This window comes from Schistosoma haematobium, chromosome 1 (assembly GCF_000699445.3).
Source record: "Schistosoma haematobium chromosome 1, whole genome shotgun sequence".
Classification (NCBI taxonomy): Eukaryota; Metazoa; Platyhelminthes; class Trematoda; order Strigeidida; family Schistosomatidae; genus Schistosoma; species Schistosoma haematobium.
Genome location: NC_067196.1, coordinates 52,863,717 through 52,884,288, shown reverse-complemented (window position 1 = coordinate 52,884,288; position 20,572 = coordinate 52,863,717). Strand labels below are relative to the sequence as shown.

At 30.5% G+C, this 20,572-nt stretch overlaps 1 protein-coding gene across 4 annotated transcripts in view; it reads right to left on the bottom strand.

The window, feature by feature from the left end:
* Window positions 1-1,246: 1,246 nt before the first annotated feature.
* Window positions 1,247-20,572, bottom strand: part of MS3_00001578 (uncharacterized protein) — a gene marked incomplete at its 5' end in the record, with an annotated part of 41,317 nt that continues 21,991 nt past the window's right edge. The window contains 4 exons of one of the 4 annotated variants that reach the window (XM_012940565.3): window positions 1,247-2,140; window positions 7,055-7,156; window positions 8,488-8,644; window positions 16,915-17,028. In XM_012940565.3, the coding sequence (XP_012796019.2) occupies window positions 1,944-2,140; window positions 7,055-7,156; window positions 8,488-8,644; window positions 16,915-17,028 (570 nt within the window). In that variant the 3' untranslated portion in view covers window positions 1,247-1,943. Of the gene's footprint in view, window positions 2,141-4,392; window positions 4,603-4,763; window positions 5,936-7,054; window positions 7,157-8,487; window positions 8,645-16,914; window positions 17,282-20,572 lie in introns of those variants that run through there. The other 3 variants (XM_051209043.1, XM_051209042.1, XM_051209044.1) reach the window with 3 other exon arrangements.

Below are 20,572 nucleotides of genomic sequence, written 5' to 3'. Positions count from 1 at the left end.
AGCCAGAAGTTATCCGGCTACTAAACTTTTAATTCTCTATAAAACAACATGCTCAATAACCCAATCAGAAATCGACAAGCAACCCTTTCAGGTTACCGCCAACTGTATTTATAAATTTACGTGTACCTCCCAAAGCAGCTACATCGGCCGAACTGAAAGGAGAGCATATCTTTGATTTTTTGAACATGTTCCAAAAAGTCTTAGAACAAGGAAAAGAAAGACTCTGAACAGTGCAATCACCAAACATCTCCTTGATACAGGACATCAGGTAGATACCTCACAATTCTTTAGGGTGATTAGTAAGCAGCCAAACTCCAGTTTTCTGAAGTTTGCTGAAGCCATTGCCATTAGGCGTCAAAAACCTGACCTATGTATTCAAAAGGAGACGGTGAATAATCTTTCCTTGCCTTGGTGACAAATATTCCTTCACTGCACCATAAAATTCTTTTTTCTTTTTTTCTTTTGCATTTATTACATCATTGACTCTATTTTATTTTTTCAACTATCTTTCAAATTAATAATCTTTCAACTGAACTCTACTCACTAAATTCCTTCAATGTTATTCACTATGTAATCGATTGTTTCTAACCCACTTTTGAACTGTTGTCACAATTAATGTTGTAGAATATTCTTTCACATCAGGTATATATTTACAATATTCAGTTAGCAATTTAAACCCATTATGTAATTATGATTTTTTAAATATCACAGGTTGTAATGAGCTGACGAGAACCTACGAAATAAAATGAATTCATGCTATTCTGCTAGAATCTTTGTTCTTGCTCTTTTCAAAATGATAAAGGGAACTATGTGTATGATTTATTTACTTTAAACTCAACTATTCTTTTAAAACATTAATATAGTTGTATAATTGTAGAACCTGATGAGAATTTATCAGAAAGAATATTCTTCCCTGACACATCATTGTCTTAATATGATGGACACTTTTATTTAGTCTTATTCCTGGCAAATATAAGAAATGATATATCCCAAGTGCTTGAAAATATTAAGCTCTTGACTCAGTATCTTGGTACCGACAATCTTTTAAAGTAACTCTCTATCTAAACACATTTCATTCTGACCTGACGAATAATTCCCACTGAGTTTAGATTTTACTGTCAGACTTACACCTTTATAAAAAAAACTTCCTATCGATTCAGTCAAAAAATAACCTTTTATAATATCGTTCTATCTGTAATTTTTGAAGGTTGAAAACAATTAAAGGTATCTTTAAGTAAATGCAAGATAATTTTCAAACACTTTATGACATAATTGTAAAAGACAACATCACTTTAGTTACAAATCTTTCGTTCAAATACACGAGTTGCTAATCACTATGGTATGGAAAATATTTGTTAATTACGTACAAATTAGGTGAATGTTGAAAGTGAAACAAAGCAAAATATCAAACGACAACACATTAGATGTTTTCTAATAACATTTAAATTGAAATATTTATCGAAAAAATTTTTTTTTGGATACAAGTGTTCAATCTATTTTTTTAAATGTCATTTCAATCGGTTCCATTTAAGCTTAAGGTGATAAGGCAAAATTCTTTTGTTCATTTTTGAAAAAAGTGAAAGAAAATGGCATACTATGATACAGTTCTTTAAATGATCGCTTTATTGAATAAAAGCTTTAGGAATGAGTTCATGATTAATGAAAGATCAATAGTTTTCAATATGAATGAAAAATGAAATGTTTATTAGATATTAATGATTTTCCACTTCATTTTTCTCCTCTCTCTCTATACCTCTGCGATCAAACGGTTTAAGAAAAGTATATAATTTACCTTCTCATCAATATAATCATATTATTTATAATAAATAACCCATTTATGTAAATAGAAATTGTCATTATTTAATTGACTATTGTTTATTTCGTTGCTTGTTTTTTTATTGATTAGAAAGTTTATTTAAACAAATACCATAATTGTTCAATCTTCAATTTATTTTAGTTGCTTCATTTGATGAATAATATGTATTTGTAATTGATAATTTATTAAGAAAATATTGTTTCACTGTTAACATCCATCCTTTGACTTGTATCTTTGAAAGTTTTACATGGAATATAATAGTAATCATTGTTAGAAAGGTGTATATGTAAACTGTCCAATTCAATTGTTTTGTTAAAAGATGAACTATTTGAGAGAAAAAAGACCGAAGAATGAGTTGAAAATAAAAATAAAATCAAAAAGTAGTATCGAACTAAGATATCTAAAATATTGAAAATGAGTTAAATGTGATTTTATAATTAAGGCTGTATATAAATAGCAAATATAAATCCCTGTTGCATAGTTAATATTCAACACGTACATATTAGTCATTCACGTATGACTTATTGGTTAATAGATTTTTCTTAAAGATTAATAATACTGAGTATAATCTGATAAGTTGAATGGTTATGCCAATCGACTCAACTTTCGGTAATTCAGTTATGGTATAAAAACAAGGTAATTAAAAAAAAACGAAATTATTTGCAATCCTTTATTTCTAAGCCTAAGGATTAAATGATCTGACCAGTGACAGATTATATGAACAAATGATTATATGAGCAAATTAGTAGGTTCCGAATGAGTAAGTTATTAAATAATTACTATTTACAGATCAAAGTAGTCAATAGATAAATAAATAAACGGACACACGAAACTGACATACTGTTTAGAGAGTGTACAACATGAAAATTAACCAGTATTTGAATCTGAAGTTCGAGGATTGGGAACTGTGACTTTGATTGCTAAACCAATAATCTAACTTCCAGTTTTGGGGTTGTGTAGGTTGTTGAATTTCATTGAAATCATGAACCGATCAATGTTAGATCACAATCGAAAACCTGGAAGCACTAGACGTCCTAGTATGGGACTCCTCATTAGTGCACATTCATGATCCCGCACACTAGGATCGAACAAATGACCATCAGTCTCGCGCGAACGCTTGATCTCTATGCCATTGAGCCGACGGTGTTAATGTCTAACTTTAACCAATCCACGATATTGAGAAAATATTCTCCATTGTCTTTGATGGGTAATCGTCTCTCACCCAACGTGCTTCAACCTCACCTTAAACTGAAAATTATCATGTACTCACTAGTGACTAGGTTCGAAAGTAATCTCTTAATATCACGGATTGGTTAAAATTAGACATTAACACTGTTGGATGCTGGTTCAGTGGTATCAATTTGTTAATTACAGTTAACGATGTAACGCTTTCAATGAACGAGTACCAGTAAGTAAACTGTTGAGTAATTGTAGTTTATGTAGGTCATCTAAACAGAACTCATTCGTATATTGTTGCGCTGATTGCAAATACCTAGATTATAAAGCAACATAATGATAGTATCATCTTCATTTCTTTGGCGTCTTAATAAGGCTTTGTTCAAACTGTTCAATTTAAAGTTAGTTTTATCATGGAAAAGATAATCATTGAGTTCAGTTATACTTGTGTTTGTGAACATTTATTGTTGAGAAGCTACAAACTAGTACAGAACAACAGTTAAGTGCTTCCTGTTTCGTAATGATTTCACAGTTGGTGGTAAGAGAATTGCTCATTTTGATAGTTTTAGTTTTCGTTTATTACTTTGGCACTGTTGATTGGAAAAAGATTTCTCGCTAACAGTTTTAAATTAGCCCAATTAATTACGTTTTATATAATACTTGTAAACAATTTCTTTATATACAAGAGTAGCATTTTAAAAATATTAAATTGTCTATACTTATTCAAAAACCTATTCAATATTTGTTTGTTATTTCAATAATTGAGGTCATGAGTTAGTGAAGCTAGACCACCATGGAAAACCTGAAAGCACTGGACGGTCGTTTCGTCCTATTGTACAACTTCTCAGCAGTGCGCATCCACGACCTCGCCCCCCGCGAGATTCGAACCCAGGACCTGTCGGTCTTACTCGCAAACGCTTAACATCTAGACCACTGGGACGGCATCCAACGGTGTTAATGTAGAACTTCAACTAATCCACGAAATTGAACGACACAACCATCTTTGTTTTCAGTGATTTACTATCTCACAACAGACCCGGTTGAACTCCACTGGTCACTGCTTCTCACTAGAACTCCAGGATATACCTCTTGAAGCCAGTCACTAGTGATCATATGTTGATTAGTATCAGCAGAGGTCTTCATGGATATTATAGTAATCTCAATAGTTGAGATCATGAGTCAATTGTTAGTTTAACGTTTACTCTCTCTCTCTGATCATAAAATATAAAACTAGATCAATTAAATACAAAAATTTTCTAGTTTGTTTGTTTTTATTTCATTCAACAGAGAAAAATGCTCATTCTTATTTTAGATTTTTTTTTCAAAAATTTGTAGCGTATAAAATAAAACAAGTAAGTTTCTTTCTTGTTTAGATAAATTGTCAATTGTATTGCAAGTCACGAAAAAACTAAGAAATGTCAATTATTAATTTTAGATTAATTGATTATTTATTTAACTGATCGTAAATCATATAAGGGAGTTATAGTGAGTTTAAGAGAAGACTAGTAGACTAAAATCATTCGTTGTTAGCATTAGAGCAAACATAGAAAAATTCTTGGAATAAAATGAATGTAAGTTTTTTTTCAGGATTTTTATCAGTATAAAGCAAGCTGTTTTCAAAAGAAAAAAAAGATAATAAATAAAATATTAGAAAAAGTTAGTCGGTAAAGTTAAAACTAAAGTTCAATACAAGGCAGTATTAAATATTTTTTGATCGAGATCATGAACCGATTGATGTTAGACCACCATTGGAAACCTGGGAACACTGGATGGCCGTTTCGTCCTATCGTGGGACTCCTTAGAAGTGCACATCCACGATCTCGCTCACGGGATTCGAAACCAGGGAGCCTCCAGTCTCGCACGTGAACGCATAACCTACTGGACCACTGAGCCGGCATTCAATGGTGTTAGTGTTTAACCTCAACCAATCCACGAAGTTGCGAGACCATCTTCCATTGTACTGAGGTAGACACCTGTTTCTACCCGACACGGATTAGCTCCACTGGTCGCGGCTCATGATCTCAATCAAAAACTAAACAATCTCCACAACCCCTAAACTGACAGTATTAAATAACTGAATTATTTTAGCAATCTACTGATTTTCATCTACTGAGTTATTTTCATCTTATTTATTTATAGAGATTGATAATCTCTTACTATTTCTATCATTGGTATGACCATATATGACTGTCTTTCCCTTATGTTTTATGGCAGAATTTTCATAATCAAAATACACACCGATCTAAACCATGGTGTATAATGTAAATTGAAATGGTTGAGATTTTTAGCTCAGGCGGTTGGTTTTGTTTGTTTCGTTCTCTTAGCAGAATGATTTATTCGCGAAATCAGAAGTTCAAGAATAACTATTCTAGATCAAGTTAGTCAGGACGGGTTGTCAGTTTTTGCTGATGATATTGTTCAGAAGGACAGTGAAAGCTTTATGACTAAGCTGTCTAGCTCAGAAAACGAAAATCCATTAGAGTAATTTATAAAAATGCCAAGTGTTTCTTAGTAGTTTTTTATATGATAAAAAACACAGAAAATACATTTTAAATATGCTTCGTCTGAGAAGCAAATACAATGTCAGAAACTATTGTTTACTTGAAAAGCAGCAAGATAATGTTGCCTGAGTTGATATCGATCACAAACAAAAACTATCTATAAATCAAAACAATTTCCATAAAAACGATATTGGTTTTATGATTGACGGCTCAGTAGAGACGAGGTTCAAGAAAAATTTCAACACTCTATTTGGGATTTATGACTGATGGAGTTCAACCATGCTAGGATCAAGATAGTCACTATCGATGGCATCAGCTGATCATCGAGCGTTATCGTAAATTGATTCGAGTTAAGAAAACAAACTATTAATCTGGAGACACAAAACATGCATTTTTCTGGGTTAAATATATGGTTAGCCTTCGGTGTGCATAACTGAGGAATCTGTAATTGGGAAAAAGTAGACATGTATTGCTTGCTGGTTCTGAATGGTAACATAAATGGCTTCAATCTATGCTGAATACCATTTACAAAAACGATAAAAACATTAAATAAGAAAAACTGGTCACCTATCAAGCTTCCACAGCTGAGCCCCCAATGGTCGAAAGAGGAACTCAATCACATCACTCGATACGCGAATACGAAGAATTTATAGTATCGAGGTCATAGACAACGAACTGAGCATCCTTAAGGCAATATTAATCGAAGACGGATATTCTTCGATATTTACCAACAAGAATTTAAAACCCAAACTGCCTCAAGGACAATTAACCTCAGTTGAAAAGAAGACACTTTATGTGAACATCGATTTCAGAACTGATAGAGTTACAAGCGTCCTAAAGAGAAGAACTTCCGGTTCTCTAAAAAGAATGTTCTTCTCAGCGACTTTGTGTTAATGTTTTCCAGCTGATCAGTGATCTTAAGGACAAATTATCTCATTTGACCAACTGTATATGCATTTACCAATCTACCCATTCATGTGGAGCCAAGTATACAGGCCATTTGATGGATACTTTATCCAAAAGAATTCAAGAACCAAAATCATGTGTCCAAAAAGAAATCAGTACAATCTTTTCTTCGAACTTGGTCTTAATTTCTCATAATTTTCATTCTTATTCCCTCACAATCATCTGTTTCCTTTTCTATATTCTCTATGGACCTTTTACCTCGAACTGGTTTATTTCTGTTTCCATGATCTTCTTGATTACACTTCATTTCAATTTCAACATTTTATCTTATCGTGTTGAGCCATCCTTTCCCAATTATAAGTTCTTTATCTATCTTCATGATGAATATTCAAGCTCTTAACAACAAAACTATTATTAGTTTCCCTGATAAAAAAATAACATTTTAATACCCATGTTCATTCTACTTCACTATTACCATGTTTAGTAGAATTCTATTATCACTATTATTTTAATTAATATCATCTTGAAAAATAAGTACAGATTTGCGAGTTTGCTGAATAGAGAACTCTTCACTAAACCAATCTTTCGTATCTAGTGTCTCAATGGGTATATTCTGTCTACTTAAAAACATTAAAACTAAACTTGTTTGATTTACCTGTCACAAAAGTCACTGAATAAGCAGACGATAATAATTGTGATACATAGATTCCATTCATTTTTATCATCAAAAGAGAATAAAGCATACCTGAAGCAATAACTAAAAATGGAAAAGAATAAGACGTGAAAATGTGAGTTAAGGAAGAAAGAAAACTTGCTATTGAAAAAATAAAGTCGACTTATTTGTATGAAACGATTGACTAGTTTCAAAAAATTGGTTTTTGTAAAATCGTCGACGAATCGATCATAATATGTTCTATGTTTAACAACATTTCAGAACCTTAGAAAAAGGTTATTGGATGCTAAGACGTTTGTATCGAGTTAGATGAACTCAAACATCCAGTGAGTTTTACATTTTCTCAATAAGCCCATTTTTTAAGTCCAAGATTCAGTCTATGTCCGATTGAATTTGATTAGGTAGCAATACAAAACAATCTCTAAAAGTAATGGGATATGTTTATTTTACGTCAAGTCAAAATGTACACATAAAGTTTTAGAAGAAGATGAACAGAGTGTGGAAACATTTTCTTTCAATTAATATCTGTATTGCAATGAATAATATAATCAGTTCCATTCAATTTGAATTCTATGTAACAATACTAAAAAGTTACATGTCTTTATGGAAACAGTAATGAATGACTCACAAAGTAATGAAAAGTTTACAGAAACATTCACATGTAATATTCATTAGATGAATTTAAAAAAGAATAGTTATAAATTGAAAAACCATAGGATAACTAATAACGTTTATCGACCAAGAATGATCAAATGCAATAATGGGTAACAAAAAAGGGAAATTACAAACCCTTACAAATTGTAACATACGCTGAATAAACTAATGAGTAGTTGGGTTCACTAATTTAGTGAATAATATGTTAGGAACCGAAGTGGAAAGTACTTAGTCTATGTTACATTATGAAAGTCAAGAGTGAGATCCAGTTGATTCTATCTAATGAGTTCCAAGTTAAGTGAGACTTGCGTCCTGGAGTTCACTATTAGACACTGTTCAAAAAATACTAATTTTGATGAAGTTTTGTTCTCTGAGCTGGATGGTTTGATCCATGGATGAACCTGAGCTACAAATCTTCCCCACCATTTAAAAAAAAATACTAAATTTAGTAAATGGTTCAAAAAGTTGGATATCAAAAATAATTACGAAAGATGAAAGAGGTTAGAATAGACAACCAAAGATAAAATGACTGTTGAGTAATAAGGTGTACTAATGCCATTAAGAAGGACATAGTCAAAAAGCACTTGTACTATGATTATAACTAAATTTTCTAAACATTCAAACAATTTTTTGACTAATTCGTGGAGAGAATTTTCAATGTAGTCATGATTAAAATAAGTCATCAGTAAATGTTTAATAAGCAGCATTAATTGCCACACTACAATAATAAGAGAAAATCAGATAGTTGTAATATAACTTACCTAGATGTAAACATCCAAGATGGTTGTAAATGAATTGAATATTAAACTCTCTTGGGACACTGCAAGATTCAGTTGATATTGTATTATCATAGTTATCTGAGATTGGAAATAATCTTTGAAGAAACCAGTTACTATGTGGTGTCGGAAATCCTATTAGCTGAGAAATTTGAGAAACGTTTTATAAAATGATGAATTAGGTTATTAGAATTTAGTGTATAACTATATAACATCATATTTCAATAGAAAATTCCTTGTCATTTCATAAACTAACCTGTTTAAAAATGTTCATAACATAAATAATAAAATGTTGAAAACAATTTTTTATTAGCTTTCATTCACTGGAAAATTATGTCAGACCAAAGAGAGCTAGAAGATTATTTCATACTAGTTCGAGAGTATCATGCTTTCTAAAGAAAACTTTACGTCTTGAGAATAGTACGATATCAATTATTGACTGACTTGTTCAGTTGTTAACAGATATAAATTCAGTTGATTTCTCATATGGTTAATTTTTCGTGTCATACAATAAATGAATTACTACTTTACTTACTACTTGGTTGATTCCACAGTTCGTGAGTTTCCCTTATCATTAACATAAGTATACTAAGCTAAATCCATTAGATCAGGCTGTGATTTATCGTTAACCAGATTTTACTGGCCTTATAGCTGACTCGAGTTAAATTTGACGAATGATCGTTATCGACTGATTGCTGTCGAAATATACATCCGGGCTAAACTCGTATATAATCATCGACTTAAATCATGTTAGCGAACAGTGGAATTAAATGAGTCAAATGCGAGATTGGATTTTTGGATACGTATATTTCGTATAATTGTTGATCGTGAAGCGAAGCATAACAAAATAACTCATGGTGGAGAAGGCGAATGAGCCAACTCCATTTAGTCAAGCCTAAATTGATATTTATAATCAAACCAAAATAAGTAGCAGACACATAATGAGTAGGATAAGTAATTAGAACACATACGATCATATAAAAAACAGTAAGGATTAACAAGCGAATACGTGACAAGACGAATATGTGGTTTGAGAAGAATGAATAGATTAGTCTATCCAGAGGCTAGAATAAACTATGTGGGTTTGATATAGTACCAGCTATAAAAGATAAAGTTTAACAAACGCTTTTTTCCCTATTATTGTTATTATCGTAATTATTTTCCACATAATTGTTCGTTTATTTTTCCTCACTATCGAACTAACATTTTTTGCCATGTAGTTTTGATAATGTTTAATATTTGTTATTTTAATGTCGATTTTTTTCCAACTATTGGCCTGCTTCCAATGTTAAAGATTGATTAAAATTTTAAGTAAATCCCACGTTTCGTTTGGCAATCTGGTCAATTCTTTTTCAGGGAAGTATGATCAACTATAAGAATTATCGAACATAAATACGTACATGATTCTCCGAGTAATTGTACACCAAACATATCATCCAATCATATTAACAATGTTGATGGTAAGAATTTGCTATAGTGAGTATCAGACATTTGATGAAAAGAAATATGTTAAATTAACAGTTGTATGTATGTGTAAATAGATCTAAGGTGAAAGAAAAAACTTCATTGACTAATACGCTTGTGACCGGTGAGTTTCTCGATAAACACAGACAATTTTATAGATGATATGAGTTAAGTATATCAATCGTGAATATAAAAAAAATAAATAAACACAAAAATGACTTCATTTTTGTACTGGTTGCTTGAATCCTCCCATTGAAGTTTAGGACTGAAATCGATCAGTCTCTTATATGACATATGTGCATTATACACATATGATTGCCTCAATATTACCTTCAGTCACAAGCATTATAAGAAGGGATGAATGAAGGCTAGCAATAGAATCCGGGACGCGCGTTTCGTTCTATTTGAAACTCGTTAGTTGGATGTACCTGCATCCCAGATATAATGTCCATTCTAGGACTTAAACCCAGTACTATTCACTTCAAACGCCATTGCGTTATTAACTTAAAATAAATGTTTGTGTTATTGTGTTGATCAAGTTAACTGTTCATCATATATTCAGATTAATCGACTGATTAGAACAGATGAAAGTAGTTGTTGTTTTTCAGATAATAACTGATAGATCAAGTGGATACGGAGTTCAGGTTTACTTATTAAACATTAGTTGACATAAGACAGCTAGTTTTATGCCACTTCTCCTATTAATACCGCTTTGATTTGCACATATCTGTAGGTCTTCAGCTGTTAGTCTTTCTCTGTAAGAACTAAAACCTTTTTAAAAGATTCTCATGGCTTTTAAATCAATTGTATGACCAGACTCTATTGAGTGTAATGCAATCTTCGGCCCGTTTTTTAGTTTTTTCTCCATGTCATACGGCGATTTAGGAATATACTTCAAACAAAGTTTGTATTCCTTTAACCTCATATTAAACTGTCGTAATGCCTCACCTTCATATAATACAGCATTACAATTACTACATTTCATCTCATATACGCAGTTTCATTGTCCCAATTTTCGTACTGAATCTTTGATTTTTACTAGTTTGGAGATTAAAATAACGTTTATTTGAAATAATTCTCTTATATTTTGATCATTTAAGGCTCTTCTGACCATTTGCAAAATTCCTTTACGATGTTGGATTTACGATATGATATTTTACAAATATAGTTTTTCATTCTTAATATCTTACATTGACTTGGTGCACAACTACTGTGGAACTATTCGTTCAAGTATAGAAGAAAAGTTATATAAATATTTTTAGACTTTTATTATTTTTATCACTACGACTTTACCTATCATCATACTATCAAACGGTACTTTTACGTATTATGAATAGTTACGCGATCTATTTTATTGTTGTGATTTACTCATAAATTATCTTGATTAGTCTAATATTTTCCATATACTTGTATAAATTATTTTGTTTATCAGAGTCGAGCTTGATGTAATTCTAATGGAAAACAGTATTGTACGTTTATATGCACTAATCCAATATATGTAAGTTTGAAGTCATGTTTATGAAATAATTGTTCTCTACCATAAGTTATTAAAAAATAGCTTTATTATACCAGATGCATTCATAAATGCATAGCTTAAATTCAGGAAATCTGTTCCTGTTTCAAGCGTTATTTATATTATCAGAATGGGTTTTGCGGAGATTTTTAGAAATTTCACTGGTTGAAATCATGAGTCAATTGAAGCTAGACCACTGAGGAGTCCCATACTAGGACGAAACGGCCGTCCAGTGCTTCCAGGTTTTCCATGGTGGTCTAGCTTCAATTGACTCATGATTTCAACCAGTGTTATTTATATATTTGAATAACAAATTTTTGGATTGGATCTTCTGTTGTTACTTACTTTTTACAATCAAATTTTTCATCTAGTATTTTGTCGAACTGTTGTCTAAACAAGGTTATTTAGAATTTTAAAAATAGCCAAACTTCTATGTGATAAAACTCTATTAGATATCGTTCCTGATAAATCGGTTGCAATTTCGTATTTGTTGTTCAAGTAAAAATCTGATATTACACTCAAAGCCCTGTTGTTTACCTAGTATATTGTATTGATTAGTAACCGAAAGATCAATGCATCAATCCTTCTGTGACAGTGGCTCGCATTAGATTTAAATCATTATTTTTGTATATGAAACAACTTTGTTTTGTATCACCTGTCTCACAATTAGTTATCTTCGTTTGTCTTTTAAAAGAAATAGCATTGAACCTGTTTATTTATCATATTCTCATTTTGTTTCATAGTTACCTTTAACTTATATAGTGATTCATTGAACTGTATTTAGTATTGAATTGCTAGAGATATTTTTGACAGGCGACTCAATTCATATGATGCTTCCTTTATTTTTTTGTCTATGAAGTGTGTAGGGAAAAATATTTAAATTCCCTAGATATAAATGAGCTGTCGGTAATACGTAAAAGAATGCTTTTTTCTATTTCCTGTATAGTTCCTACGTCTGTATAATACATTATATGCATACGTGTATAAATGATCACTTTTAATTTTGGACTTCCATAAATACATTTAGCATGGGGATCGATTTATTAGTAGATTAAAGCTGTTTACATGGGACATTCTCGTTTTATTTACGAACAAATGAACTTACCTATTTAAATATTTTAAAGTTAAAATAATGCTTTTATTAGAGATTACGAAATAGACTGAATAAAATTACTTTTCAATTATTGATTCATAATGTTCGCTGAGATTTATGTAGTTTATACTGAATACAAACAGATTCTAACTAAGCAACCATTAAAAATCAGGAAGCTATCAGGTATAAGAGTCCTCATCTAGAATCAAAAGCTAGAACGAAATATCTGTTAATTGATTTCTGTATTTTTAATGGTTGTCTAGCCAAAGTCGATTCAACAGATCCAACTTCTGTTATATTTCTCAAGCAAATGTTTTATCATATTATTTAGACTTTTAAAAAATGAAATATAACAGTTTAGCTTATAATGAGCTAGATAGTTTACTCACTAAGATATGATTTTAAGAGTATATACACGACTCATCTCATTCTTTTTTATTTCAGGTTAAACCAAGATAGCATTCAGTTCAATCATGTAACTCTTTAAACTGAGTTTATTTTCAAGTTGAGTAGGCCTATATAGATTTTGCATGCTTATTCAGTATAATAGTCAATTATGATTAGGAAATTAATGAACTAATTATGTTAGTGAAATGAATAGTTATTAACCAATTAGTAAACAGTCAAACTCCAGTCTTCTGAAGTTTGCTGAAGCCGTTGCTATCAAACGCCAAAAACCTGACTTATGTGTTCAAAAGGAGATGTTTATTAATCTTTCCTTCCCTTAGTGACTAATATTCCTTCGCTATATCTTAATATAGTTTTTTTCTTTTTCTTTAAACTCTCCCTTGCATTTATTACATCATTGAGTTTCATTCCGACTATCTTCCAAATTAATAATCTTATTTTATCAACTGAACTCTACTCATTTTATTCCTATCAATATTTACTCATTATATAATCACTTGTTTCTAGCCGTTTGAACTGTTGTCACAATCAATGTTGTAGAATGTTCTTTCACATAAGGTATATATTTACAATATTCAGTCTATTAAATTTATTTATACCCTTACTATACTATACTAATATGTCTTCAATATATAACTTCCAACTAAACCCTCTCATGTAAGTAATTTAAACCCATTATGTAATTATGATGTTTAAATATCACAGGTTGTAAGCAGCTGACGAGAGCCAACGCGATAAAAATGAATTCATGCTATTCTGCTAGGCTGTTCGTTCTTGCTCTTTTCAAAATGATAAAGGGAACTATGTGTATGAAATTTGTAAAGAGTTAAAAACACCTAATCACCAGGGTAAACTAAAAGATTAAGAATATAGTAAGTCAAAAGTTTACGATAAAATGTATATAATATGTATGGTGGTCAATAATTGTGAGATTGAAGAGATTCCTAATAAAATAATAGAATTAATATTTTCTTTTTAAAAAAAGCGCTCGAAGTTTAAAATAAATATGAATGTTTCGTGTCTTAAAAATATACTCAGTGATCAATTTATTCGAAATTATCATGTCAAACATTGATAATAATACTTACTATTGACAATTACTCGTGTAGATCTTACGAAAAAAAAGTCTATGGAAACAATAAGTATCTTATAACTAGCTTCTGTAAGCACAATTTCAAATGACTTCGATACTGAAAGTAAGAGTAAACTAGGCATAAACCTTTAGAATTGTCATCTTAAATTTCATAGATAATAATAAACGAGAAATTTAAATTTGTTATATACCTTAGAATAGAGAATGTAAAAAAATTTAACTTATCCGATACTGAATCAAGATGGTAGATATATTCAAATGTGACAGATGATAGGTCTTGATGAATGACAATATCCTTAGCTTCACAGGAGCGCACAGTGACCTATCTATCATCAAATAGTTATTAATGGGAAATATGGTAAATTTTTTGTTATATGAAACATTTCATAAATTGATTGCTCCTAGTGATTTGTAAGTATCTCACCGACATCATTCGTGGTGACATCTATGGTCATAAACAATATTTCTCCCATAGAAACTCATTTAGTGTGTGGAAATGTTTTATGTTATACATGTTTAAAAATAACAAGTAATGGCTAAACATACTTTTTAAAGCCTGACTTCAATTGGGTTAATTCATTCACGAGAGTTTGAATAAAAGTTTCGCTGTATAGAGGATTAAATAAAGCTGGAAAATATGGATCACATTTTTAGCTATGTATCCAGATGATATTCTACCAGTCTCAAATTAACAATGGTTTGAACATTTTGTAAGTTTGTGGCTGTCCACTACATTTTTGACAGTACATAATTTCATGTTACCTTTAATAAACATGTTCTCGAAATCACCCTTTTAAATTTCAAACATCAACTACACTGTTAAATGTTTAATACTTTTCTACAATTCTTTAAGGTATTTTACTGTATACAACGCTTCATAGAAATATTGTCTAACAACCATTTGTACGTTTTAATATTGTGTTCAGTGTCACATCTCATTCCATGAATAAGTGAGTTTTACTAGCATTCAAAAAGCAGTTTTAGGCAACTTCACTGTAATTTATCAAGGACCGAAATACACGAATTTTGGAATTACTAGTGAAGATTTAATATTCATCTTAAAATATTGACACTTACATTCTCGCTTCGCTACATTTTATTATATATTATATGACTAATTTACACTACGTTGGTAAACTAAAAAGCATGGAAACACTAATTTGTGTACATGATAAAATCCATAAAACCACGTGATCAAAATATAAATTATGCCGTTTAATTGACTTTTTGAAATTCATTTACTGGAGTTAAAAATAAATGGACATCATGATAACACTTTTCTTGTGTTTGAAATGTACAGAATCCAAGCATAGCGACAGATCTTCATATATATATATATATATATATATATATATATATATATATATATATATATATATATATATATATATATATATATATATATATATATATATATGCAGTGTTGGTTACTATGTTAAGCCCATATACCTTATTCGAGCTTCTGGACAGGACAATTTATACATTCTTCTTGACTCACGTTTCGACCTTCATAATTATTCACTTATCAACCTTGACTGTTCTTATATGAGCGTATGTGTGCACATTTCTTATCCTACTCATCACATCTTTGTAGCTTATTTTTGTGTTACTATAAATATTGATTAACGCTTAGTTAAATGGAGTTGGCTCACACGCCTTCTCCACAGAGCGTCCTTTTGTTTCGTCTAGCTCTTTCCTCTTCGCTTCATTCGTTGCGATTGTCTGTCCAGATCAATGATTGTACAATATATATGTATTCTAAACTTCATTCTCATACTTGACTTATTTAATTACGTTATTCACTAACGCGGGTTAAGTCGATAATATTATACGACGATTAACGATATATATATATATATATATATATATATATATATATATATATATATCGACAGCAACCATTCATATAAGACAGATCCGGGCCATTATATATATATGCAATGTTCATTTAATCTCATACTTCAGATCTCTGATTTGCTAGATTTGACATTTTCCGTTACCGAACAGAAATAACATTTATGCATGTGGATTTAATTTAACATTCCACGGTCGGTTATGTATTATAATTTATTATTCATCATAATTTCTATTTACATATATGATTTTCAATAATATTGTTTTTAATAGTTTTCCATACCTTTAAAGAAACGTTTTTCAAAGTATATATATATATATATATATATATATATATATATATATATATATATAACGTTAAACATGACCTACCATAGAACGCTACATTATATCTATGCACATAAATGTCATTCATATAACAAAACATATTAAATTTCATAAATTAGAAATAAAAACGAAAGTGAAATTCAAAGCATATTCAATTGAAAAACGATCTACAATAGGTCATATAGAATTACCATAAATCTTTCGATGAAATCTAATAAACGTTTGAAACTACCAATTCCTTCTAACTTAGAAAAAAGATTTATTTCTTAATTTGTAATGATTAACTTATTCAAAACAAATTTTGAAGAAAGAAAATTAGATTCATAACAACTTCATTGAAACAGAAATATTCTGTACTGAAGAAATATTTTCTTTGTGAAGTTTGTAACTAATCTTAACACTATTAACAAAGATATATGTATTTCTTACTTAATTGTATTGATCATCTAATCATTAGTTCGTTCGAACTCCTTTGTATACCACGTGTGTAAAACAAATACATCTTTCTCATCGTTGTAATATCCGTATAAATGTTATCAATATTTTTCATCTTCAATCAGTGATATAACTTAAAGTGTAACCTTTCGAATTTACTAGGTTTAATGTGTAATCATAAACTATCAACGAAACGACTATAATTATATGCATACAATGACTTACTAGTAATCCAAAGAATAATATCAACAAAGCCATTAGATAATTCCAACAGTGTATGCATGGAATATCTTGAATATCTAGTTTTGCTTCATTGGAATCACCAAGTAGTTGCGTCACCTGTGTAAACATTAAATGTGTATAGCTGTAAACATACATACATACAAATAATTTTGTCATATTCAAGATTTAGATCACAAAATCCTTATTCATTCTTTAATTTTACCACTATCAATCTCGAGGTGACTACCTTATACATTACACGGAACTATATATCAGAAGAAACGTTGAAATGTATTTAGCACTCAACAACTATAAAACTATCTCTAATCAGTAAATAACAAGTTATTTCTTTAATAAACTAAGGAAGAACTATCTCCAGAGTAAAAAAATCGTTTATGTTTGTTTTCTATTTCATACATTAATTTAACCAAAAAATTTCCTTCGTAATTCAGTGTCAGGGGTTTAAATTTCAGTAATGGTAAAAGAAAATATTTTTAACAAGTTTTCAAGTTTAAATGCTTGAAATTCTTCTTCTATTACTTTACAAGCAGAATTTTATTCAGGGGGCAAATACTTAACTGATTTTCTAGGTATCACTGCTAAGGTTGGACTTAATAATTTCAAACAAATTGAGCCTTGTGTAGAGAGTTAGTGATATATATATATATATATATATATATATATATATATAATATCTCAATGAGTAGGAAATTGTCTTCCTGTCGTTTCGTGACTCAATGAAAGCCACTTCTTTAGAGTATGACAATATATATATATATATATATATCATTTAGCTGACATTTTGATCAAAACTTTATACAATTGATTTTCGTCAGTAATATAAATAAAATAGAATGAATAATGATTCCTAAATACATTGAATTCATTGTATTTGATTGTTTTCTTCAAATATACTTACAAATTCATAAGTTTAGACAGCTTGAAATATTAACATAATTGGAACATACACCTTAAATTGACAGTCATTTATGAATATATAACGGGATGATGGTACAAAGATATAATTAAACCATAATAATAATTAAAAAACAATTTATTTCTGTCATATTAAGGTTCTGAGAAGTTAGATAAATAATTTTGTCCCTATTGGTGCTTGTTTGGATAGCATCAGTGCAACTCCTTGTGTATGTGGGGCACTTTATAAAGCAGATCCGTTGAAGATAGTTCTTGTTGTCCAGCCTGCGTCCAAAGTGTTTCACTGATTCCCAGCACCTCCAGGTTGTATCTTTTCATTTCTGCATCAATTTTGATGACTCTCCCGGTCTCACACATTGTACGAGCATTCCACGTACCTAAATTAATAGTTTCTCTGGTTGTCAAAAGGGGCGTCAGCCTCGTGACTTCCGAAAGAACTCAGCTTTTATCATGAGACGATATAACATTTCTAAATGAAGACCTTCTAACTCCCATGTAGAGTTTACATAATTTGAATAATCTTTTCTGGTTAGTGTTTTAGCGAGTTATTTTTCTACGGAATGGGGTCGCTAACCCCGTCTCCAACCCTTCTCCTTTATCCGGGCTTGAGACCGGCAGTAGCCCCAAAAGGTCTCCAGGCGGAGTCTAGATAATTACTCAAGACTCGATAATTTTTAATCAGTAATTAATGATAGTTAGACTTGAATTTAACTCAAAATGTTTTTAATCTCAATTTATCAAGCTTTTTCAATAAACATTGTTTATAATAATGTAGTTAACGTGTCTTCTCTTACAACATTTGGCTACATTTAAGTCTCAATAGAAAAACCATTGTTACTTTAAATTTCTTCAGAATTTTACTAGTCAAATAATTTATTGTTCCGTGTTGATTAATTGATTTCTTTGTATTTAAGTAAGTTAGCATTTGGAACTAATGAAATTTACTCGATAATGTGCTATGAAAAAGAAAACGCACACACAGATATAGAATGAACTCATTGTAACTTGCACACGTTTATCGTATTTGGTTTGCTTCTTTTAATCTATTATAGAAAAGTAATACATTAATTAAGTCAAAGTATTTACTGTGAGAAAACATCCTCAATAACAAATAAATGGGTAGTTTTTTGGTAAATAGGTCAGTGTTTCATGAAAAACGATCAGGCTTTGAAAACGAATAAACGTGTTGTGATACCTCAGAATATTTGTGGCTTTCTGTTATTATTTTAAAACAGGAAATCAGTTTACAAATAAGATGTAATCATATATCTAACATGATTGAGACTACTTATATATTTTCTGGTTAGTATCAATAATAATGAATATAGGATTTTTTTAGTTAACCAAATCATTTTCATTATTTTAAACTGATCGATAAAATGAATGATTTAGAAACACAAGTCTAGTGATACCTTAAGATTTGTTAAGCGAATATGTTTGTTGTCGCCCAATCTGATATATATACGTATTACTAATAAGTATTCAATATTCTTATAGACATAAAAGTCTCTACAACAGATGATCTATTTTAAGCAGAGATGGATAGTGGCTAGCAGTGGAAATCAGGACACGCGTTTCATCCTACTTGGGATTCGTCAGATTTGTGAATCTGCGTCCCAAAGTTGATGTACTCTCCGAGGTTCGAGCTCATTACCGTTCTCTGCAAACGCCATCACGTTATCCACTTAACTGCTGAGTCTTGATGGCAGTTAGCTTGTGAGATGGGGTGAAGTTTAAATTCACTTTTGTGTTGGCTGTTCGAATCTTCTTAAATACCAATGTGAATGCTACTGGGTTCAAGTCACGAAATGAACATCATCTCTGGGATGCAGGTACATCCAACTAACGAGTTTCAAATAGAACGAAACGCGCGTCCCGGATTCTATTGCTAGCCTTCATTCATCTCTACTTACAATGCCTGTGACTGAAGGTAATATTGAGGCAATCATATGTGTATAATGCACATATGTCAAATAAGAGACTGATCGATTTCAGTCCTAAACTTCAATGGGAGGATTCAAACAACTGATAGGAAAGTGAGTGATGACATATTTTGTTTAATACAATGAAAGAAACTGAACAGTGAATTAATGATTTATCTAAGCAACAGAAATACTTTTATTTTTATTAAAAGTAATACATTAGCAAACGTTTTTTCTGTAAAGATAGATAATGTTAACTGTATACTAATAACTAATCGTTTATAATAGTGATATTATTACACAGTAAGTAATAGCGATTTGTTTTATCGAATCTTTGACAGTTTTATTGATTAATTTCAATAAATTGAAAGAAAAGTTTCGAATAGAAGGAATTTTTGACATAATTACATTTTTGGCTAGTATATACATACATACGATTGAAGACTCAGTCAGGAAAGATAGACAATTCGTGGATTCTAAATAAAAATCATTATAAACCAGATACTAACACAAATAAGTATTATATTAAATTTAAAAACTGAAAATCCGGTCTTGTTTTATGTAAAAACCAACATACTGATAGGTGAAATACAGTATTTATTCGTTAACTAATGTTATCTAATAGATACACGATAAGGTGACGGACGAGACAAAATACTATACCTAAGGTTTTGTAGATGGTTGGAAAGAGCGTACTTTGTTTTGCCATTAAAAGTCGTTGCACAAGAACAAGTTAACTAGTTGATATATATTAATTTGGCTGCACTCGGTAGTCCTTACCTGACATTACTCGAATAAGCTAT